The sequence below is a fragment of the Botryllus schlosseri genome, chromosome 7, assembly GCF_051294905.1.
Source record: "Botryllus schlosseri isolate E-star chromosome 7, Bs_hap1, whole genome shotgun sequence".
NCBI classification, from domain to species: domain Eukaryota; kingdom Metazoa; phylum Chordata; class Ascidiacea; order Stolidobranchia; family Styelidae; genus Botryllus; species Botryllus schlosseri.
Genome location: NC_137242.1, coordinates 1,722,564 through 1,747,718, shown reverse-complemented (window position 1 = coordinate 1,747,718; position 25,155 = coordinate 1,722,564). Strand labels below are relative to the sequence as shown.

Sequence of the window (25,155 nt, the reverse complement as noted above, 5' to 3'; positions counted from 1 at the left end):
ACCTTTACAGCAGGGGCGGGCAACTTCTCCAGTCGGCGGGCCGGATATAAAAAATATTAGATACTTGGCGGGCCGGATTGCTGAATCGGTACATTATTCGCCCATTTATCCACATATACAAGAAATAAACCGTATTTAATGAATGTAATTTAGCAACAGCAATGTCACTCCAAATCCAATTCTCGTCAATAATGACGAATACACACATTTTAGAACAGCAATTGTCGTACAGACGCCCCCATGTCTGGTTCTCTCTGATCAATCAATACACGGTGCAGGATTTCAAGGCGTTCGATAAGCTCGGCACCCCACATTTTCCAAGATATCAATTCATTAGGGTTGAGTAGGTAGTGAGATAGTAGTGGGGTAGTGGTATAATCAATAGCTACAATTCCAATGGGTTGTAGGTTCGAATTCGACTGTAGAATTCCTACCTAAGTGTTGGAGGTTTACTAGTCCTCGCCATCTTATCTGCGTAAGCGGTGTCTTACAAAAGCCTAGAAGTGTGCCGTACTACAAGTCGGCGGTTACGGAATCAAAAATAAGAAATATCAGCCTGGTGTAAATGACCATTGTAGTCGACAAACACCACGATTACCACAAACCATAAACAACATTAGGACGAGTACATCGGAAATTCCGATATTACAAGTCATGTCGTTCCGACGAAATTACTCATAAGCTCCGCTCTCGAACGCTGGGCACACGCGTATATAATAACATACAGTCAATGAAATTTGACGTTGTGAGCGAGTAGTAGGGAATATCGGCAGACTGGGAGCCGTGGGCCACATTATCATGTAAGATGGGAAACTGTCCGCTAGGGTTGTTAAAAAAAAACTTTTTCTTCCAAATCTCACTCGCTTAGTGACTAAATCGTCAGGTTGTCCAAGAAAACGATGCACACCAAATTTGACTCAATTCCAACCAGTAAAGATCGTGCAATCTTGAATTGAAATTTTTAAATTATTATTAAAAATAGAAAAAATAAAAATTTCGACGATGCAAAACAAATTTGAGCCAATTCCGACTAGTAGAAGCGGAACTATTTGAGTTTTTCGTTGATAATACCCGGATCAAGGATAATCCGAGAATTATCAACGAAAAACTCATATAACTCCGCTTCTACTAGTCGGAATTGACTCAAATTTGTTTTGCATCGTCTTTGAAGACAACTCAACAATTTCATGGGGTTGACAGAAAAATTTGAGAATTTTTCTTTTTATGTTTATTAATAATTTAAAAATTTCAATTCAAGATTGCACGGCTTTTACTGGTTGGAATTGAGTCAAATTTGGTGTGCATCGTTTTCTTGGACAACCTGACGATTTAGTCACTAGGCGAGTGAGATTTGGAAAAAAAAGTTATTTTTGAACAACCCTACTGTCCGTGGGCCGGACAAAATCCCGTCGCGGGTCGGATCCGGCCCGCGGGCCGTATGTTACCCGCCCCTGCTGTACAGCAAGCTTGGCTTGTTTCGCACTATATACTTCTCCTGTAGCATCAAGATTACATCATAGAAACATTTCAGAAATTAAATTAAATTTGATATCCGTCATTTTTTTCTCTAATTAGTGTAATTACGGCACTAGGGTTGTCCAGCTGTCTAAGTCAACCTATTCCTTCCCGCAGGAGAGAAACCTCACAAATGCGAAACCTGCGGAAAAGCATTCAACCAGAAAAGCGCGTTGCAGCTTCACTCTTCCCTGCACAGCGGAGAAAAGAAATTTTCGTGTCCCCACTGTCCGCAGGTCTGCTCAAGTCGTTGGTCATTCCAACCTATGGAGGCATTGCTATTAGAGAAAAAAGTTTCGATTTAATAAAATAAATTGAATTTTTTTTCAAATTTTACTGCCCACTCTATGAAAGTGTTAGATTGTCTGGAAAAACCGATGCACAACAAATTCGGCTCAATTCCAACCCATAGAAGCGAAGTTATTTGAGTACAATTTTTTGGATTTAGAATAAATAGTATTCACGGTGGCAAATTCATTATCCACCCACGGTAAAAACTACTATTTGAAATCCTACATTTTAAACATCAATAACTTCGCTTCCTAAAAAATGTTTTTCTCTTGTAGCAATGCCTCTATAGGTTGGAATAGAGCTCAAATCGGTGTGCAGCGGCTTTTTAGGTAACCTAACAATTTTATCAAGTAGCCAGTAGTATTTGAAAAAAAAATTTGTTTTTGAACAGCCCTACTCCAGGTTTTGCATACTGGCACCACCTACTCAAACAGATTTGTTTTTAGACTATTTTCACCTCTGGATGAACAGTTTTTCAGCTAGACTACTTGCTTTTTAGTAGTTTAAGTTGGAAAAGTGGAATGCTTGACAATGGCGGAGCTCATGGCCTTTGCCTGTTCTGAATCATGATTCAGGTGATGAGTCACGGGCCAACTTTTCCGCATACAGCAGCATATCCCTAGACTTATTAGAACATCCTTATCACATTCTGAGAAAAGGCCACCTTTGATTCATCCCCTGAAGTTTGCTTCGGAACGAGCAAAGGCCGTGAATTCCGCCATCAGCAAACATTTGATGGATTCTGCGCGATAAATTATCGAGACGACAGATTTCGCGTCGTCAGGAGAGGCCGTTCACGCGTTTATTTGTGTGCCTTGTAGCCATCTTTTATCAAAATACGCCGACCTATTTGTGCCAACCAAAGGAATTTGTGTAGGCTACTATCTAAAAATGGTACATTGAGCTTAAGCGATCTCTTAACCCCGGTTATTCAAAATTTCGTGCCAGTAACATCATATTTTGTGTTACGATTGTTTATAAACAAAAGTTTTTCCAATTCTCTGCTAGTTGCTGACGATTACCCCTGACGAGAGTCAGCCGAGAATATTCCGGCTCATTTCAATACGAATAAATCATTCAATTTTGATTTGTAGAGTTACCGTCAACGCGGAAATCTCAATCTACACATCAGACGCGTTCATGTTGTCACGGAAACGGAAGAAAAAAAGTACACTTGCCAATATTGCCCGTGTGTTTTCAAAAAACTCGGAAGCTTGAATTCACACGTCACAAAGTACCACAAGCAATTGTCGTTGGTAAGATTTTTGTGTTTGCTGGGCAGAAGTATCTACCTGATGAATTTGTGTTGATAGTCACGACATAATCATTTGAGTGCTCGAATCATATCTGAGTCGAGTTCGAGTATCAATCACTCATGATCAGGCCGTGTTATTTTTGGCATATGCCAAAACTGCCAAAAATAACTTATTTTTGGCATTTTTCGATTTTTATTTTTGGCAATTTTGGCATCGTCCTCTAAATAGATAGTTTCAGCCTCGAATTAGTCACAAAAACGCTTTATTTGGGCTAGTTTGTCAAAAGACACCACGAAATGTGCAGCATCCACGTATAATCAGTGCCAACAAACAATAAGAAGAAGAAAAAACCTAACGATTTCATAGGTTAATAATATCAAACGAAACTACAAAATGTGCAGTACCCATCGGACTTGGTGCCAATAAGCAAGAAAAGAAAGGAAGAAAAGCCTAACAAACATGCTCAACAGCTGATTGTTACAGCTGTTGAATAGACTTAAATCGTTTGCACTGTAACAGTGCTGCCAAACTCAGGTCAGCTAAGTTTCTCCTAAATTCATTTCTCGCCCAGCGAATCTGGGAAATATTGGCTTCAACAGTAGCCGTTGAGGGAAAGAATGTTGCCAGTCATCCACAAAAGGTTTTCAGAGCTTCAAAATCTTTGGAGGGCCGAACCGGCTTCCATGCATCATGAAAAGAGACCACTTCGCCAGTGCCATCGATCTCATCGCGGAAAGAATTTTCTTCCCGATCCTTTTCCAGGAGTTTCCTGTGTTGTCTCTCAACACATTCTATTTAGTAGCCCGACTATCATTTCTCCTTCAGTCTACCGATAGATTTTCGGAGGACTTTTGTCACTTCAGGTGGCTTTAATATTACCAACTCGCATGAAGAGTCCTGGGAAGGTTAGCTTGTTTAAGAACATTGACGCAACAAGACTGTCCGGCAAAACGAGACTATGCAGCTCAGAAATAGCCAGACAGTTTGTTGCGTCACAATGTTCAACTCGATCACAATGTAAAAATCGTGGTTGATTTTGGGGGTTCCAGCTCCATGAGCAGAATATAATTTATATTTTAATAATCAGTACTGCGGCAGCTTCTCGTTAATACCCGTTTTATCAAATTTAGTGCTCGACAAGCCAGTCAAAAATGGTCGTAAAATTGCCTTTGGACAAATGGAAAGTATGACGTAAAACCAAATGCAGTCAGCCGTTCAATCACGCTGTGCCCACACCATTTAGGACACCATGCTTTCACCCCTAATGGGTGGGCTGGACCCAGATTAAGAAACCTGCCTTTCACAAACGCTCTTCTCGCTTGTAACGCGGTCCTGTTAACACAACACCATGAACGAAATACACTATTTTGCAAGCCGTGTTATTTTTGGCATATGCCAAAAATTGCTTATTTTTGGCATTTTCAAATTTTTATTTTTTGCAGTTTTGGCATCTGGCTCCTGAAATGCCAAAAATAACACGGCCTGCTCATGATGCTGCGTTAAGAGTATGAGTATGAATGATGTGGAAAATTCAAATATGTACTTCTTATGTGACCACATAGAAAATATTGCCATTTCTACATGGAATTTGAAATAGGCTAATTAGTATTTTTTGACCATACCTATTTTATTGCAGTTTGTGACAATGCTACGGGTTGATCATGCCTTCACACAGGGTTGTAACCTAGTTACAAGGCTCCGAGTCACAAGTCAATCTGACTTTTATAGTTTTGACTCGAGTAAAGTAGAGTCATTTTCAATTCACCTCCGAGTCAAGTTCAAGTCAGCGAGCAGAGGGTCGAGTCCAAGTCATTGGTCATGGTATTATTACTCGAGTCTGAGTCCAAGTCATTGTGTTGATTGATCAGTTTCTAGTTAAAGTCTTGTTAAACCCACTTTTTATAACTCTGTTTGGTGATATTGAATGGTTCGCATTTATAATTTACTAATTTCCTCACTTTCAGCAGTTTCTGGTCGCATTTTCAAGTACCAGTACCAATTTACGAAATCCCAATAGTGTGGTTACTTTACTATTCTTCGAAATTACAACGAAATGTCAGTCTTGGCTGTCTGAGTCTCGGTCATATGACTTGGTTCGAGTCATACGCAATGACTCGAGTCCAAGTCGAGTCAATAAACAGATTGACTTGAGTCGAGTCATTTTCGTATTTTGAGAAAGTGACTCGAGTCATCAGAAAACCGTGACTCGAGTCATTACAACCCTGGAAAATAGTATTTAAACTATAATTTTCTTTCATGCCGTATATCAACTCTTTGCTGCAAGGAATGTATAATTTCAGTAATTGAGTAAACCAATTCTCGCTATTCCACTCGGAACATTGCAATTAATGCTCGATTTGGTTTCGGTTACTCGAAGCATCGTTCTCAGCCCTACTTATCGTATAATAAATTATTTTCAACACTCATTTGCAGACGGGATCTCAGCTTGTATCGACGGAAAACTGTACTTTGAACGAAACAGCAACTATGCATGATGAAGAATTGGAAAATATTCTCAACGTCGTCTATGATGTGAGCTTATCTAATAGTAAAATTATTTTTGAAATATTACTGTCAACCCCATGAAATTGTTAAGTTGTGTGAAAGAACGGTGCTTACCAATTGACAGTAAAATTTAAAAACAGTTTTTAAACTTTTTTTATAATAAATTCAAAATTTTCAAACTCTGGGGCCTTCACATCTACCAGTTGGAATAGAGCCAAATTTGGTATGTAGCGTTTTCTAGGAAACCCAACAATTTGATCAGTGAATCCCTAGAATCCTTGAAAAAAGTTATTTGGAACAACTCTAACATACACAGATTTATCAATTCTACTAATCGCTGACAATTAACCCCTGACGAGTGTCCGCCGAAAATATTCAGGTTTATTTGAATATTAATATACTATTCAATTGTACCGGTATATCAAAGTTCTGTACCTCGAAGAGTCTCTTGGAATTTTCACGTTTTCAGAATAACGCATCCAGCAACATGGACAATGCGCCACCATTACATAATCGAAGGTTATCCACGGATATTGTACATCAAGCCATCAACGAATGCGTCAACTCTACAGAGACAGACAAGTGATTTTTTCTATATTCGCCTTGCGTTGTTGATTGTAATCGATTTTATATTATTAGGAATGCGCCACACGCTCTGACTGAATTTCAACCGTCGAGTTCTCCGCTATCATCTGACGGTCTACTTGCGGGATTTGGAACAACTATTCCTGTTGAGATTCAGGTAAAATTAGTAGTTGAGTGAGTATGTTGCTAGGCTTTTGCGCGGAGGTTTAGAGCATGGGTGGCCATTGGCCAACCTGAGGCCGTGGAAGCGAAATTGTGTGGCCGTCTACTCAATTAGCCTGTGTTGGTTGCCGTCAATATAAAATTTGAATTTACAAATTTTCTTTCAAATTTTTGAAAGATTTTAATTTAACTTGAAAATTTTCCTCGCACGATACGGTTTTGTAAAAATAACCCTTTTTCCTGGATTCCCGGGATTCACTGATTAAATTGTTGGGTTGCCTAAAACAAGGCTTCACACCAAATTTGGCTCAATTGTAACCGAAAGAAGCCGCGAAAGAACCAATTGAAATTTTTGAAATTATTAAAAAAAAATTTAAATTTTACTGACGATCCCATGAAATTGTTGAGTTGTCTACAAAAACGATGCATAAGAAATTTGACGCGATTCCAACCTGTACGAGCAAAGTTATTTGAGTTTTTCATCAGTAATTCTGGGATCAGCCACCATTCAATGCTATTTTTTCAAATCCAAAACTTTCAAGTGCCATAATTTCGCTTTTACTTGTTGGAAGTGAGCAAAAATTGTTATGCATCGTTGACAATTCCATGGTGTTGACAGTGAAATTTGTAAAAAAAAAAAATTATTTTTTTCAAGAAAATTAACAATTTCAATTATCTGTAACATGGGCGTACTGGTTGGAATTGAGCCAAATTTGGTGTGCAGCGTGTTTGTAGGCAACCTAACAATTTAATCGGTAAATCCCAGGGATCCGAAAAAAAAATTTGTAATTTCATGACGGTGACGTCGTGTTTTGTGATACGATTGATGATATACAATATTATCTTCAATTCTTCGTTAGTTGCTGACGATTACCCCTGACGAGTGTCAGCCGAAAATATGCGGGTTCATTTCAATATGAATATATTATTCATTGTATATTGAAGTTCTGTACCTACAAGAAGCTCTTTAATCTGGTATGTCTCCGACCTTACATTTGCTAATTCTACAATGTTAGCCTACTTCCATTTCTGATTTTACTTAGTAGCAATGCTGATAGTTGGAGTTATCCTCAGAACCCAACCCAATCTATTTTCATTTCTAGACCCAACATGTAGACCAATCTGACGCCTTGATGTCACTGCTGTCAACCACACCTGCACAAGGTCAAGTTGATGATACCACAAATCAAGCGTCAACTGCGTTACTGCAACAACCGATTGTTGCCAATCAAGGTAAATCCATTTTTGCATGACCTGCTCCAGAGGTCCTCAACCGTGGTTGGACACCAGAAAATCTTGAGCATTTCCGAATTAGAAAGAATTAGGGTTATATCTACACAGTGTTTTTCAAAATTAGCGTTAGAATTAATGAATTTGCAAAAAACTTCATTCTCTAAGCATGAGAAGTAGTTTACTGGCACTGGCATATTTTTCGTTATATTAATGTTACAAATATTCGCTTTTACGTTTCGTAGTTCAATAGCCTGCAAAATATTTGCATGCCTATGTTTTTATTCCAAGGCATGAAATTTTAATAAAGACAACGCAAATTTGTGTGAATATAATAAAGAATGCTTGTTTGCTAATTAAAGCTGGAATATTGCAGGTAGAACGGTGTTTGTTGCATCGGAATTCCATGTTTTGACAACAGAGGGGGGTCAAAAATTAAGGTTATTTCATATCTCAAAAACGGATGGAGTAAGTCTGAGGCCATTTTCGGATTCAGGGCCCCCGTATTAGCCAAAATCAGTCGCCAAAACCCAAACCTGAATATTAAGGTGAAATTTGTAGACCCAGTGATCGATGCTGCAAAATTTTAGGTAGTAAATCCACTCTTGTGTGTTTGTCGTTGATTATAAATTTGAAATGAACTGGTGACAATTTTTCAAATCTGTGTGTGTCAATTTCAAAATATTTATGACTCGTGTAATTACTGCAGACTTCTTGTTGTCAAATTAAATTGATCAGAGGGAAATGGTGTTAATCTAATTCTAATTTAAGTTGTGAAAGGTTTCTATGATTTTAATTGTAATCTAATGTCTGGTTTCCTGAAAATACTATAGGAAAACTGTATAGTGCGAAACAAACCAAGCTTGCCTCAGAAATTAGATAGAAGTGAACTTGATCATTGATGTGTATTTCTTCCTAATTCGGAATTCGATTCAATCTCCAAGTATCCCAAGTAAGATGAAAATTTTGTAGTTGTCCAAGTCCAACCACCAATACTGAATTATAGGTCAGTGTTCTATTTTTCATATTCAGCTTCTCAAATCTTGAATTACAACGATGGCGGCGTACTCGAAAAAGCCAAGAACTGGAAAACAAAATTAATCGACGGCTTGCGGTATCACGAGTGTTTGTTCTGTCAGAAGGTAAGGCTCTTTACAATGTTCTAACAAATTACGTCATCTTCATTCGTAACAGTTTTTTTTCCACTATAAACCGACAGTTGCCCCTGACGAGAGTCAGCTGAACACATTCTGGTTTCTGTCAATATGAATATATTATTCAATTGTATTCTAAAATTTGTTTAGATCTCAATAGCAATATGATTGTACAATATTTCAAATCGTCGTGGTTTTGACCACAAGTGCCAACATCAAGTGCAGTTACTACTAAGGCTTGGGCATAAAGGTACCATTTACTCAAATCCAAGTTGAGTATAAATTCTGACGATTTGAGTAAAGTAGTGACAAATTATCTTTCCAAGCACTGAAATTATAATTTATCAACAAGAATTATAATTTCAACATTATTTTCCACTGTGGAAGCCTTGAAACCTTAATTGACCGTGTCACAGCATACGAGACATATAGTAAAAAGCTACGAACGTTACTGGAAATGACATGTCTGTGAAGTTGTGATCAACCCAGCGCTATTGTCACAAAATGCAGTGAAGTAGGCATGGTCGAATAAAGTACCATATCATCTTTAATGTGATGTAGAACTGGGCTTATATTATTTGTGGTCGCATGAAAGGTGCATGTTTGAAATTTCCCTTTCATTCATACTGCTGGGACTCGACTCGAATCCTAATACTCTGTTAATTCGAATTCCGTTATAATTTAACAAGGGCTGTACTGCATGCTCTGAAGAATTGTCCATGAATTAGCCAGTCTATAAAATGCTGAGTCAAAACTATAAAAGTGATATTGACCTGTGACTCGGAACTAGAGATGGTGTGAACGTGAGGTTCACGTTCGCGTTCTGTGTGTGAACCTCGGAGATTTAGAGGTTCACGTTCACAAATGAACCTTGGTAGGTTCTGCACTGTGAACCTTTTTCATAAATTACAATTTTCACTTCCTTATAACATCTTTGGTTGAAATTTATTGCATTTCAACTGCGGGCCACTCTGTGCATGGGGCTGGCAGCATAAACAATTCACACTAAAACTAGCATCCACCTTGACAATCTCAAAAAATTTACTTGCTTAGTTACAAAAGTTTGATGCAAATACCCAGGTTTCCGTTTGTGAATGTTAGTGTATGACTCTCTGCTGTGAGCTTGACCCGCAATCACACAACATCAAGAGCGAAGTACACTACTTTTAGGACATGAAGTCTGCGAATGATGCTTATTCAACCAATCAATGAAATTGATATCGCTGTCTGATGTAAAAAATCTAGCAGGCGTGCGGGGTCCATCTTCATTTCATGTGTTTATCGTATCATAAAAACCAAATCCGTGCAATTGGGGTGTTGGCTGCTGCTTTATAACTTGTTAATGGGGGTAATATCGGTAGCAAGCATAGAAACCAGTTTTACTCTCTGCTCAATAGCAACGTAGCAATAGCATTACTTAGACGCCGAATACATTGTCCGTCTGACCTAGACCGTTACGGCCTAAGCGTACATACCCTTGCAAGTCCTCATCGAAATTGTTGGCAAAGCGACGGAAGATATTGATTCTATGGGATTATTATATCATTTGATTGCCCCAGTTGATACATTTGCCGAAGTTTAAAACGTCAATATGTACTTCAGCATTGCGGCATTATGTGGCCCGAGTCGTTGCTAGGTATCGTGTACAATCTGTACATTAATATAGGGCTATCACTTCACTTGAATGCAGGGTCGAAATGAGCAATATGACGTCACGTGGCGTCATGAGGTTCGCGTTCACACAGAACCTTTCAAAAAGGTTCGCGTTCACACAAACCTGAACCTTTCAGAGGTTCACACCATCCCTACTCGGAACCTTGTGATTTGGTTACAACCCTGCCGTGAATACTATTATTAAAAAAATCTCAAATCAAACTTAACAACTCTAATAGTTTCACTTTCCACATTTTAAATTTAGAATATTTTTGTTTTGCAATTTTTGATAGTAAAAATCGATGTGTAACTATGCCTGCAATACTTGAGTTCTGACACTAAACAGATGCAAGATTCTCAATTCCTTCTCTCTAGCAAACTTGAGGGTGTTTTTCCAGGCCTTCCGAAAGCCTAGCGATTTAAAGCGTCACATTCGCGTCCACACGCTTGAAAAACCGTTCAAATGCAAGCAATGTGGCAAAGCGTTCACGGTGAAATCTTCGCTCACAGCGCACATACGAAGCCATCTCGGAATTAAGCCGTATCGGTGCCTGGTAAGAATTTCTTCTGGTGAATGTCATGTGTGGTTGGTGGCTTATTTGCAATGGGGGTGATTTGTGTGGCTAATGCGAAATTATCAACTGTGCAATGTCCTGTCCAGCCCACTTCACTCATACCTTCTATCTCAATGATTTTTCCTGCCGGGCCAAATGTGAAGCAGAAAATATACGTTGGCGGGCCCGAGACAAAATATGGACCATATTATGCGGCGTGCCCTTTGTTTCTAAGTTGAAAGTAGTGTCAACAGTAGGGACACCGGTAGAAGCGGAGTTATTGCCGTCGAAAAAATTTGGATTTGAATAAAATAGTATTCACGATGGCCAATTCTTTAATTATTTATTATAGTCGTGCACACCGTAAATACTATTTTTTCGAATCCAAATTTTTTGACGGCTATAACTCCGCTTCCACTGGTTGGAATTGAGTCAAATTGGCTGCACATCGTTTCTATAGACAACCTAACACTTTCATGGGATGAACAAAAAATTTTGAAAATTTTTTTAATTAATTTTTTTATATAATAAATAGAAACTTTCTTCTCCTGTAGCAATGCGGCTACTGGTTGGAATTGAACCAAATTGGGTGTGTAGGCTTAAATTAGGTAATCGAACAATTTTCTCAAGTTGCCAGTACAATTTGAGAAAAAAAGTCATTTTTGAACCCCCCTGTACAAGTCTGCCTGTACAGCAATTTTCAATCCTTCATAAAGATTAAGTGTAAAATCACCTTCTCTCTTTCAAGACATGTCATCGGTCATTCACGACTGCCGGAAGCCTGCGTATACACAGTCGTCTGCACACCGGGGCAAAGCCGTTTCCTTGCCCACACTGTGATAAAAGATTTCGTACCAGCGGCCAACGTTCTAATCATGTCTGCCTACATTACAAAAGCAATAATCTTCATTCGAGAATCAAGAGAATCAGGAAAAAGTACGGAAAGATTTTGATTATCGAGATATTAGCCCGACCTATGATGTGTTTGCCGATAATAACAAGTTGATATCACACATTGAGAGAAGTATAGGTAATTATCAGGGTTGTAACCAAGTCGCAAGGTTCTGAGTTACAAGTCAATCTCACGTTTATAGTTTTGACTTGAGTCAAGTCGAGTCATTTTCAATTCACCATCGAGTCCAAGTCATTGTGTTCGCTGCTCAGTGCTCAGTTTTGAGTTCAATCTGGTTCAGCCCACTTTTTCCACTCTTGCTGGAGTGGTATAGAATGGCTCACAGTCATAATATACTGATTTTCCTTATTCTTAACAGTTTCAGGGCCTATTTTCCAAGTATCAGGACTGCAGACGAAATACCAATCATGTGGTGACTTTACATTCTTTCAAGTTACAATGAAATGTCTGTCTTGGCTGTCCTAGTCTCAAGTCATATGACTTGGTTCGAGTCACGCACAATGACTCGAGTTCAAGTCGAGTCATTACAGAAGTTGAATAGAGTCGAGTCATTTTACGCAAGTCGCCATAACAGTTTGAGTCACGACTCGAGTCATTACAACCCTGGTGATTATAAGGGTAAAATATCTGCAGTTTTCGTGACGTCACAGCTAGGGCTGCGCACTATGATTGTAGTAGTTGAATATGAATCGAGTAATGATTGTAATGATTCAATTCGAGTATTGTTGGATTAGAATTTCAACCAAAGATGTTATAATGACTTGAAAATCGTTCGTGAACGTGAACCTCTAAATTACTGAGGTTCACACACAGAACGCGAACGTGAACCTCGTGTTCACACCATCCCTACTCTGCATATTCCGCTGGGCACATTTGGCAAGGATAGGATTATTTTGCACTGGGAGTTATAAGTAGGGCAAGTTTTTGTTGCACTAAAAACCTGAGAAAGTTGCATTTATTTTTTTTAAATAGCTGGTTCGTGGTACAGAACTTGAATATAGCTTTCAATACAATATCCATTGTAGAATAATATTTATTAACTCGAAGACTTTTCGGGTGCCTCTTTTCAAGAGTTATCGGCACACTAAAGGGATTTAAACAGATTTAAAAGCAAAACCAAAAAGGCAAAGTATGACGCAACAATCAAAATCACAAACCATGAAATTCGCATTGTACCAATGGCAACAATAACAAACTATGAAGCATACGGACATACGGTACTATAGTAGCAGCGCAATTTGTAAATAAACAATTACACGCACGGAACAACACGCACTAATGAGAAATTTGTAGGTTATAGAGGAAATCTTTTTGTCTGCATAAAATAGGTTTGCTCAACTGAATAATAATAGACTCCAACACTAGGGTGGAGTGAAAATGACTTTTTTTTTTCAAATCAAAAAAGGCCTTCCTCAATCCTGACAAATGGCCTAAAACTTCAATAAAAAGTGACTTCAGGGTGTTCCCCCCATTTTCCAGCCGGCAACCCCCCAATTTCTGCGCGTGGGGGGGTAAAATGGCCCATCTCGGCAACCGCTGGTCGTAGAGTCATGATATATAGCTCAAAATCTGCGGAAGCATCATGTTTCTATCTGTCTTCTGAAGAAAGTTTTCTCTATTGTGAACACAAAATGAGTTATAGCCAAAAAACTATATATACGCACATTTTTGTTGAAATTCAGCATTTATTCTGACGAATTGTGATCTGTCATTAGTTTTTTTTTAAAGTAAAGTAACACACTGGCAATACCGAATATTGGGCCCATATTACAAATATATTCACAACACAGTCCTTTTAAAATCGGTTCAAAACATCATAATGAAACATTCACATTGAACGTCTTATATTAAAAATGCATTCTTTTGTCAAGTTTTTTCATCAGTTTACGAGACTTAATTTTTCGGCGAATGAGGCCATCTCGTCTTTGAAATCCCGAAACGTGCCCTGATGCTTCTGTTACGAGCTTTACATGATGTTCCATGCACTGTTTGATTGCGGCATGGATGAAACAAAATCAGAGGCTTCTCGCGGCATTCTTCTAACTCTGCATCAGTTAAGTGCTCAATCGCTGGAGAAAGTTGTTGATATAAGGTTCAATATCAACCAACTCGTGGTATACCTTTGCTTCCAAGTTCAACTTTGAGACGCAGAATAAACGAACAGGACCGCAGTTCAATTGGTTGGAACCGCTATGACTCTCAATGTCCGGGAGTGAATTTTATTCAGCGGCATGTTTTCGAATCGCCAGCACCTTGGTCACACCCAATTGAAAAAAAACTACGTGGAAGTGTATCTTGTTGGCCAGTTACTCAATTCAAAAAGCTCTCGCCACCACTTATGGCCTTTCAAAAGCTCCCATAGGAAATTGTTAGTTACTTAAGTAAGGACCAGTTATATGCTTATAAATGTGCTGGGCAATTATTCAAGGAAATGCTGATGATGATCTGGCTTACTTGGAGGTTGGACCACCGGTTGCGCATTGAAGATGGCCAACTTTAGGATGCAGTGCAGAGTTTTACGGTATTATGTAACAGTTAATGAACCGCCTTTAAACCTGGAGATTCTGGTTCGTTTTTGCTTTGAAGTATATTTTCCAACTTGGTTTGAGATCAAGGGAAACAAACATATAACACATGGACCCAGAAACATCTTCAACTTGATTAAACAGGTTTTGAATTTCTCTGACCGAAACGTTCGAAAAATTGCTCCGAATGTGGTGATAAGAAACGGTTATTCCGCACACCCCGAAAATATTATGATTGCAATGCTGGTAGATGATAATGAAGACATACGAAATAAGGGTGTGACCAAGGTGCTTGCGTTTCGAAAACATGCCGCTGAATAAAATTCACTTGTGGACATTGAAAGTCATAGCAGTTCCAACCAATTGAACTGGGGTCCTATTCGTTTATTCTGTGTCCCAAAGCCAAGGCATACCACGAATTGGTTGATATTGAACCTTATCAACAACTTCCTCCAACGATTGAGCACTTAACTGATGCAGAGTTAGAAGAATGCCGCGAGAAGCCTCTGATTTTGTTTCATCTATGCCACAATCAAACAGTGGAACGACATGTAAAGCTCGTAACAGAAGCATCAGCACTAGTTTCGGGATATCAAAGACGAGATGGCCTCATTCGCCGAAAAATTAAGTCTCGTAAACTGATGAAAAAACTTGACAAAAGAATGCATTTTTAATAAAAGTCGTTAAATGTGAGTGTTTCATTATGATGTTTTGAACCGATTTTAAAAGGACTGTGTTGTGAATATATTTGTAATATGGGCCCAATATTCGGTATTGCCACTGTGTTACTTTACTTTAAAAAAAAACTAATGACAGATCACAATTCGTCAGAATAAATGCTGAATTTCAACAAAAATGTGCGTATATATAGTTTTTTGGCTATAACTCATTTTGTGTTCACAATAGAGAAAACTTTCTTCAGAAGACAGATAGAAACATGATGCTTCCGCAGATTTTGAGCTATATATCATGACTCTACGACCAGCGGTTGCCGAGATGGGCCATTTTACCCCCCCACGCGCAGAAATTGGGGGGTTGCCGGCTGGAAAATGGGGGCAACACCCTGAAGTCTCTTTTAATTGAAGTTTTAGGTCATTTGTCAGGATTGAGGAAGGCCTTTTTTGATTTGAAAAAAAAAAGTCATTTTCACTCCACCCTATCCAACACTTTTAAATGAAACACAGACCTACCACGCGCAATGACAGTGAACATATTGTCATCATAGTGCTGTGCACAGGCAAGGTTTTCACTCAGATGCTGACCAATTGTGACCAATATGTGTTTCATTTAAAAGTGTTGGAGTCTACTATTATTCAGTTGAGCAAACCTATTTTATGCAGACAAAAAGATTTCCTCTATAACCTACAAATTTCTCATTAGTGCGTGTTGTTCCGTGCGTGTAATTGTTTATTTACAAATTGCGCTGCTACTATAGTACCGTATGTCCGTATACTTCATAGTTTGTTATTGTTGCCATTGGTACAATGCGAATTTCATGGTTTGTGATTTTGATTGTTGCGTCATACTTTGCCTTTTTGGTTTTGCTTTTAAATCTGTTTAAATCCCTTTAGTGTGCCGATAACTCTTGAAAAGAGGCACCCGAAAAGTCTTCGAGTTAATAAATATTATTCTACAATGGATATTGTATTGAAAGTTATTTTTTTTAATTGTAACAAAAGTTGCAGAAGCTGCATTTATACAATTTTTTTGAAATCATGAGGGTATGAGATACTCGAAAGGTTCCAGCAGTTTAAAATTTGCATGGTGTCTGCTTGTTCCGTTTCTTCCTTCGCTATTCAATCGATCATGGTTACATTTTTATTTCCATAGCGTTCAGGTAATTTCATGACTAACAGAATAGTGGGTATGCCGCATACCCGAAAAAATTGCTAGGTGAACACGACATACCCAGTATACCTGCGTCCGGCGCCTATGGTGGGCCGCATTGTCACTTGAAATCCAATAATTTAGTCTTTTTTATAGTTTTATAGCATATTTTGCGCAATACTTGATAAAAGTTGCAGAAAAAAGTTGCATGAAAAATTTAGACAAAAGTTGCAACATAAAACTCCTCCAAACAGATTAAAACACCATACTACATACATTATGAATATTTACGAAGCTTCCAGAAGCTGTGAAAAAAAGTTGCAAAAGTTGCAAAAACTTGCCCTACTTATATGTATTGAAGATTTCGGATAATATCTGAAATATTGTACTTTATGGTCATAAATGATCTACGAAAAATGTGGCTGCCCCTAAGCTACGTCAATCCGTCGGAACTGATATTTTAGTTATCAATATCCCAAATTTCGCGGTCAAGGTAATCAAATTTTGGTCATGTGGTTTTGGTAATTTATTTTTTGATAATATAACTAATTTCGAGGATTATTCTGCGGGCCACAGGTTGGCCGCCCCCGATGTAGCTGTTATATTTTTGAATGTCGATTGAAAATATCGGGCTCTAATTGAGATATTGTATTTTGATCGCATGCATAATACATCTCTTTCTATTATCATCAGGCCCACCGCCGACTACTCTCACGTTAAGATGCTGCCTCCGATGATTTCAACTTCAAGCGGAAATTTGAATCTTGTCGGGACATCACCATCTAACGATGCTGGTAAGAAACGTCACCGAAGATGTGTTTTATTGTTAGAATTGACCGAATTTGGTGTGCAGCATTTTTTTTAGGTAGCCTTACAAATTTTTTGCTTAGTCCGACAAATTTGGGAAAAAAGTTTTTCTGAACTTCTATACAGTGTAGGCTACTTTATTTTCCAGATTCCTGGGATTGACTGATTAAATTGTTGGGTTGCGCAAAAAAGTGCTGCACATGAAATTTGGCCCGATCCCAAATGGTAGATGTGAACTCACAGGAGTTTGTAAATTTAGAATTCATTAAAAAAAGAAAATATTTTTTTCAAATTCACTGTTAACTCCGTGAATTCGTTTACGCATTTGAAAAAATGACTCTGGTCAAGTCGAGTCACCAACAAATCGTTTGTCGAGTCATGACTCGAGTCATTTCAAACCTACGATTACCCCTGACGAGTGCCTGCCGAAAATATTCTGGTTTAATTCAACATATATATAATCAATTGTGTATTGAAGTTTTACCTCTCCATGAGTCTTGCTTTAGTTATCTTGCATCTCTCAAAGCATATTTGGCAAAACTTCAATGCTTGTTATTCTTTTGCCATAGCTATGATTGTGTATATATATTGTATATATAGTATATATAGTATATATATATATATGTTCCTTTGTCTGATTGTAACAAGAGAAATATCTTGTTTAGCTCGTGGAGAGAAACCGCACAGATGCAGCTTGTGTCTGAAATCATTCAGGCGCATCCGAAGTTTGCATTTACACATGAGGCTGCATTCCGGTAAGGCATCGCATATTTCTTTGTTCGGCAGTTGAAATTTTTTTGATTAGTAAGTTCTGAAATTTCTCAAAAATTATTCACCGGAAAACAGAAATTTTAAACAGGGATGCGATTGGTCGATTCTTGAAGGTTTTTTGACGACGATTCCGAATATGCCTTCTTTTTGCTAGCTCACCAGGTTTACGGATAATATAAATTCGGTGATATCTTCAAAATGTGATTTGCTACGAAAACGCAATGGCAAATTCAGAATCAGAGTGAAAAATCAAAAGTGTTTAAAAAATAAATTTTATCACCCCGAAATCCTGTAGAACTACGCATTTCAGTTGTTTAGTTATGTATAGCCTGTGACAACACCGAAACTTTAATATTCAAGTAAGAATATTCATATGTACTGCAGGCTAAACGCAAAAGGGCTTACTTTGCCCAAATCAGTGCGTTTTCTACTTTTCTAGGCCTATATTAGTAATATGTTGGATGGAGTGAAAAATAGAAAAATTTGAATTTCAAAAAGTGCCCTTTGATATTTGGTCCCAAATCTCGAATGAATTAGTTCTATCATAATTTCAGGCTCCTGCACCCTCTAGTGGTCGAGCAATTTGACCGAAAGATCCGAAAATAGCTAATTTTGCCGTATCTTGATACCCGCTTATGCTAGAAAGCTAGTTTTGGGCTCAAAAGTTGCGGAAGCAACATGTTTCTATCTCACTTCCATAGAACTTTGTCTTGAAAATGTACAGAAAAAAAGTTACAAGCAAATTATTGACTTTTAAACCGCCAATAAAATGTCGGCTGGTTTTACCAAGTTTGCAATGACAATTTGCATGTTACAATTAATTACATTGCTGCTTCAACAACAAAATCTTGTATGGAGGACCTACTAGTTGATTTATAGATCAACCCAGCATAATTTTGATTAGTAGAGAGAATGATTGAATTGACATCACAAACTTTCATCATATTACATCATCACATACCTACATGATATGAACTTGGTGAAAAGGGTATCTTCCTGTTCAACTCTACATATCTACAACAAACAATAGGCGTAGCAGCCTAGATTGTTCAAAAAGTGAATCAGTTACAGTAAATCGGCTATATAATTTCTGTATACCTAATACCTGTATACTTTGTTGAAAATGACGATTTTCATATCAATTGAGACGTTGGTAAACTGTTTTATGTATTATACATATTAGACAAGCTGTTGTACTCATCTTTGGAATATCCGAGTGATGCACAAAGGCTCGAGTAGAAGTCGAGTCAATACAAAAATTGTGTCGAGTCATGTTACGCATTTGAAAAAATCCAGTCATGACTCAAGTCATTACAATCCTGTATAGTATATTATCGTGAAACAAAGGCTCAAATTGACCGATCAGGTTTTGATGCCTGAAGACTTTTGCGGTCAATTTTCGAGCATCGATAACAATTCCTATTTCTTTCAGGAGAGAAGCCGCACAAATGCAGTCATTGCGATAAACGCTTTGTGGCTGAAATGTACTTGAAGGCGCATATGAAAATGCATACAGGTAGGCCTATAATTTGTCGTATTTCTCTTCACCCTTCCAGTTCTTGAGCCTATTCGCACAAATGGCTCGTTTGAAATCCTATCCTGGGCTGCATGTGGCTATTGGCATATCAACCCAGATTAATTTGGAGTTTTTTGAAGTTTCTTGTAGTTTTTGGCTACAATGTTTCCCGATATGCAAATGACAACGTGACTCTGCGCTTTATCAGGACTTTGAGAATTGGAAAAAATTGGCAGTAAAAGTTGACCAGAAAATTTGAATTTTTTCAATTAATTTTTATTAAATTAAAAAATTTTAAACTCCTGTGCGTTCACATCTACCGGTTGGAATCAAGCCAAATTTGGTGTGCAGTGTTTTATTTAGGCAACCTAACAATTTAATCATTGAATCCGGGAAAAAAAGTTGGTTTTCAACAAACCTAGTTGTATATGTTCCTTTATAATAGTAACGTTAAGTAGGCCTGTTCATAGTATTCATTTGTTGAGTTATGTCTAATATTCATAAGCTGTTTTGAATCTACAGGAACCAGTAAATTTGCCTGCAATGTATGTCATAGTAAATTTTCGACAAAGGGCTCTCTAAAGCGTCACGCCGCTAAGCATTCCAACGACCGGCCGTACCTGTGTCCATATTGTAATAAATCGTTCAAAACATACGATTCATGCAGCAAACACATTAAAGGTCATCGGAAACAAGTCGCGTCAATGGTGGTATGTGCTCTGTCAGTTTATATAATTGAAATATCTGTCTTTAGTATTTGATTTTGTGAAGTAGATTATAGTTCATATTTGAACAGACACGTGGAGGTACAAAACTTCGATATACAATTGAATAATATATTGAGATTGAAATAAACCCGAATATTTTCGGAGACCACTCTTCAGCAACTAGTAGCGAATTTTGAATAACTTTGTTTATCAACAATCCAATCACCAAATATGACGTCACAGGCACGAAAATTTGAATGATCAAGGTGAAATTACTACTTTCAGATATCGGCACAAACTAGGTTGGCGTATTTTTATAAAACTTTACAACAAGCCACATAAATGCAAAAATGAACGGCCTCTCTCGATAATTTTCCGCTCAAATAGAATTATACCAAGTGCCAGCCGAACATGTTTGGCTTTATTTCAATATGAATATATTATGCAGCTGTGTGACAGGGTTGTAACTAGAGGTCGACCGATATTGATTGTTACAGGCCGATACCAATATATCGGCTGACTCACAAGGCCGATACCGATATCATAGGCCGATATTGAAGGAGCATAGAACAATTTCACCAAAAATATTATACGTTAGGCAAGATGGCACTAGTACATGCCACAGAAAGCTGAACAACAAACGAGAAAACTGAAATTGAAAAGAATTATTGCTTAATTGTGAACATTCGATGAAATTTGGGATAACCCAAAAAGCAAAATATGAATCAGAATTGCAGATCAGTCCAGAAAAGGTAGATTGTAATGCAGGAAGCATAGTCTCTCTGCATGCTCACCCAGCTAAACTCGTCCTGTCATATATCGTCCTTTTGCGTCGTCGATTTCTTGAGATTGTGAACACGGAGCATTGAATTTCCGAAATTTTGGAATTGTTTTGAAATATAAAATATCGGCTGCAATATCGGTCTTCATAGACCGATATCGATAGTCGGGAAAGCTCTAAATATCGGCCTCGATAATCGGTCGACCTCTAGTTGTAACCGAGTCACAAGGTTCCGAGTCTCGAATCAAGTAGAGTCATTTTCAATTCACCACCGAGTCAAGTCCGAGTCCAAGTCGGTGAGCAGAGGGTCGAGTCCGAGTCATCGTGTTCACTGTTCAGTTTTGAGTTCAATCTGGTGTTCAACCCACTGTTTTCAAATCTACTCAAGTGATATAAAATGGCTTGCATTCATAATATCGTAATTTTCCTCAGTCCTAACAGTTTTTGGCCCTATTTTCCAAGTATTAGGACTGATATACGAAATGCCAACAATGTGGGGACTTAACTATCCTTCGAAGTTACAATGAAAAGTCTGCCTTGGCCGCCCAGCTCTCGAGTCGTATGACTTGGTTCGAGTCGTGCACAATGACTCGAGTACAAGTCGAGTCAATACGCAAACTGACTCGAGTCGAGTCATGTTACGCATTCGAAAGAATGACTCGGGTCAAGTCGAGTCACCAAGAAATCTTGACTCGAGTCATTACAACCCTGCTGTGCGACAGTTCCTAAACTTGCAACAATAACTATATCTATAACTAATGACTTTCCAAAATCTGCAGCTAGAGCCAAAATTTATCCGTTTTCAAAATCTGCAACTAGAATTATTGAGCTTTCAAACTCCGCCGCTACAAGTAGAATCTCTCACTTTTCAAAATCTATCTATCTCTATAAATGAAAAACCGGTCCGCAGATTATGGTGCTTCTGTGCATCTTTTAAAGATTGATTTATATTTCCCATCAGGTGAACGTCTCAAGTCCACAGCAGACGCATCCCATCATGAACATTCCGTTTAGTGCAATCGCAAATCAAACCACGCAGTCTTTGCATCAAGGAGGCGCCATTTCAGGTAAATTTAGAATTTTTCCGTGATTTGCTATCTTTAATTGCACACGACATTTTTACTAGGCTAGGAATCAGAGTTTGAAAACTTCAGCTTTTTCGCCTTTTAAGCTAGGCTCGGTTTGCACTATGTATTTCTCCTGTCGCGTTTTCTGAACAAAAAGTCGGGTAAGACTTGAAATCATGGAGTAGAAACATTTCACAAATTCGAAATAGACAACTACAATGATCTAGCTGTCGGAGTAGATGGATTTTTCCGTAAATTACTACATTGTTGCATGATATACGATAAATTGCCTTTAGAATTGCCAGCGCAGCAAGGTCTCGGCGGTACATTCATTCAAAATCTTCAACATGCAGATGGAAATTCGGACCAATCCCCCATGGAACAGGTACGATTTAAAGCAGTTTTTCCCAAACTTTTTCGAGCTTCCGCCCCCTGGACAACGAATAAGGTACCAGCACCCACTCACCCTTCACCATGCCTGAATAATAAAGCGAAAATTGTTCTGCATTTAGCTAGTAATAAGACGGATGAAGATGATGTAATGCCATCATCCTCTGCTACGGCCCACGGGGTCGCTGGCACCCGCACAAAATAAACAGTGCGACCAGTAAGGCTGTTGAAATAAATATTTTCTTCGGATTTCACTTGCTTTGTGATAAAATTGTTAGGTTGGTTAAAACAACGCTGCACACTAACTTTGGGTCAATTCCAACCACTAGAAGCGAAGTTATTGCAGGAGAAAAATTTCTGATTGTATGATATTAAAATACATAATTTCGGAGTTAGTCACTGTAAATACTATTTTATTCAAATCCAAATTTTTCTACTGCAATATTCGCTTCTAGTGGTTGGAATTGAGCCAAATTCGATGTGCATCATCTCTACTGACAGCCTAACAATCTTATGGGGTTGACAGAAAAATTTCGAAATATTTTTTGTTTTTAATGATAAATTCAAACTTTCTACTGCAAGAATCTCCCTTCTACTGGTTGGAATTGAGCCAAAGTTGGTGTGCAGCGTTGTTTTCACCAACCTAACAATTTTATCACATAGCCGGTGAAATCTGAAGAAAAAGTTTTTTTTGAACAGCCCTAATGACCATGTTATTTGAAATATTTAGATTGAGTACCGTAATTTTCCATGTATAATGCGCAAAATTTTACCGATTTTTTGACCTAAAATTGGGCGGTACGTATTATACATGGGTACAGCAAGCCTTGAAAAAAATCTCCATCGATCACAAACTTGAAATCACACCTTTCTTCATGTTTGTTGCCAATCCCGCATCACCTCTAGCCGTTTTGCCCCGCAATTCGTATTATAGAGTGTTATGCGCTGCCAAATAGAGAAGCGTGTTTCCAATTAACGAGAGTGTCCGCACAGCACGCGGTCTCCTGCTGAGTTGGTTTGCCCCGTTTGTATGCGAGCGAAATTAGGTCGCTCATTGCTACAAGCGTTCGCGTCAACGACAGGCTTTAACAATCGCGTCAACGACAGGCCTTAACAATCGCATATACTAGAGGCCATGTGCGCAAGATATAATCGTTTGCGTAATCAGTCGCATCTCCAACAGGACTGGTGCACCCGACAGAACCGTTGGACTGAGCAATCGTATCTGTAATTGTAATAGGGCTCGTGCGCAAGATGTCGTGTGTCGCTAGCCTGAACTATCACGTCGCTGGCCTCGCAGGCTTCGGCTACTATCTACTCTTGTTTAGAGACAATGCCGTTTATTGTATTATGATTAGCGATGGTTATGTCACGATTGTTTGACAGTGACATCGCAAAACAGAACATCGTGTAGTAAAACAACTATTCATATTCATGTACTGCAAATGCAGGGTGCGTACTATATTCGGAAAATTACGGTAATCTATATGTTGTATATTAAGGAGTCCCGTCAAATATTCAGGTCAACCCGAATATGGTGCAGAACATCTCAATTTTGGGCCAGGCATTGCCTGCGGAAGGACAACAAGAAGTCACGACGAATATTCCGACAAGTGGCAGCAACCAAGACATTGGTCGAGACGCTTCTCAAGCCGGTCTGCAATATTTGACATCTCTACCAGTGTCTGATCCGCAGTTGCTATTGAATTCAGTTTCAAGCCAAGATCCATTACAGTTTTTTGAGTTTAATTTAGCCGAGGACTCTACGAATGGTGAGTAGGGCTGAGCATTGTGATTAGAGTACTTAAATCTGAATCGAGTATTATATTTTCGTAATTTTCCTCAAACTTAACAGTTTCTTGCCGCATTTTCAAAGTATCAGGACTGATAGACAAAATACCAACAATGTGGTGATTTTACTATTCTTCGAAGTTACAATGAAATGTCTGTCTTGACCGTCCTAGTGTCGAGTCATATGACTTCGTTGACTCGAATCGAGTCATTTTACGCACTTGAAAAATTGACGCGAGTCACCAAAAATCGCGAGTCAAGTCATTAATCGAGTCGTTACAACCCTGGTATGGACAGTGTCCGTGAAATGTTATATCTTATCAGGATTCTGTGTGTTTTCAGCTGTGGAGCAAGAATTGTACGCACGCCCCATTAATCTTTTGACCACCCCAACCGATTTGATGCCCGCAGACATCCCAGTGATCCTGGAAAATCCGCCTCCAAAGACCCCACGACCAAAGAGAAGAGGGTATGTTAATAGGTCGTCAGTTACGAAGCGCTTGAGTGCTTCGAGTAGTTGATAGGTTATGTTTCGGACAACTTTCAATTTTCTGTAATTTCAATTCAAATTTAATTTAAATTTTTCAGAAAATTTCCATGCTTACGAGCATAAACTCTAATTTGAAACGAGATGAACTTGTTTTTATTGTATTTCCTGTTCTAATGCAAACCTTATTCGGAAAAACTGTATAGCTATGATTATAATTCTAATCTAATTATTTGATAAATTCATTTGATATTTGATTATTTGATAAATCGCGTCCCTTGTTTTAAACAAACTTGTTTTTGATAGAAAATATTTCGGTGCGAAAGAGCTTCCGTACGGAGAACAGATCATGTATCAGTGTACGGTAAGCGATTTGTTTTCCTGCAAAAATCACAAATTCCACGGGTTTTGCAATGATTCGCTGCTAAAGTCGCTAGGACCACTAAAAATTTCACCATGGCAGCGTGGACTTGATGCTTGCCCCCTAGCCTATTCAGTGTGTTCTGCATACAAACTTTACCAAATGCTGTAAATGTGATCATTAGGGCAAGTTTTTGTTGCAGTGAAATCCGTGGAAAGTTGCATTTCTTTTTCACAAAAGTTGCAGTAAAAAGTTGCATTTATTTTTCACAAGAGTGCATTTATGGACAGGATCCTTGAAATTATTA

At 38.4% G+C, this 25,155-nt stretch overlaps 2 protein-coding genes across 3 annotated transcripts in view; one reads left to right on the top strand and one right to left on the bottom strand.

The window, feature by feature from the left end:
* LOC145442247 (roundabout homolog 2-like) overlaps positions 1-25,155 on the bottom strand; it is a 296,749-nt gene that overhangs the window by 230,822 nt on the left and 40,772 nt on the right. The window lies entirely within an intron of this gene.
* LOC145442246 (uncharacterized) overlaps positions 1-25,155 on the top strand; it is a 62,406-nt gene that overhangs the window by 22,966 nt on the left and 14,285 nt on the right. For both annotated transcript variants that reach the window (XM_080320141.1, XM_080320142.1), the window contains exons 13-30: positions 1,633-1,751; positions 2,901-3,062; positions 5,496-5,594; positions 6,037-6,149; positions 6,207-6,309; positions 7,418-7,547; positions 8,577-8,686; positions 10,750-10,905; positions 11,654-11,841; positions 16,864-16,964; positions 17,643-17,732; positions 19,181-19,264; positions 19,787-19,974; positions 21,714-21,819; positions 22,116-22,204; positions 23,732-23,981; positions 24,343-24,469; positions 24,794-24,851. In XM_080320141.1, coding sequence (XP_080176267.1) covers positions 1,633-1,751; positions 2,901-3,062; positions 5,496-5,594; positions 6,037-6,149; positions 6,207-6,309; positions 7,418-7,547; positions 8,577-8,686; positions 10,750-10,905; positions 11,654-11,841; positions 16,864-16,964; positions 17,643-17,732; positions 19,181-19,264; positions 19,787-19,974; positions 21,714-21,819; positions 22,116-22,204; positions 23,732-23,981; positions 24,343-24,469; positions 24,794-24,851 — 2,273 coding nt within the window. The remainder of the gene's footprint in view (positions 1-1,632; positions 1,752-2,900; positions 3,063-5,495; positions 5,595-6,036; positions 6,150-6,206; positions 6,310-7,417; positions 7,548-8,576; positions 8,687-10,749; positions 10,906-11,653; positions 11,842-16,863; positions 16,965-17,642; positions 17,733-19,180; positions 19,265-19,786; positions 19,975-21,713; positions 21,820-22,115; positions 22,205-23,731; positions 23,982-24,342; positions 24,470-24,793; positions 24,852-25,155) is intronic.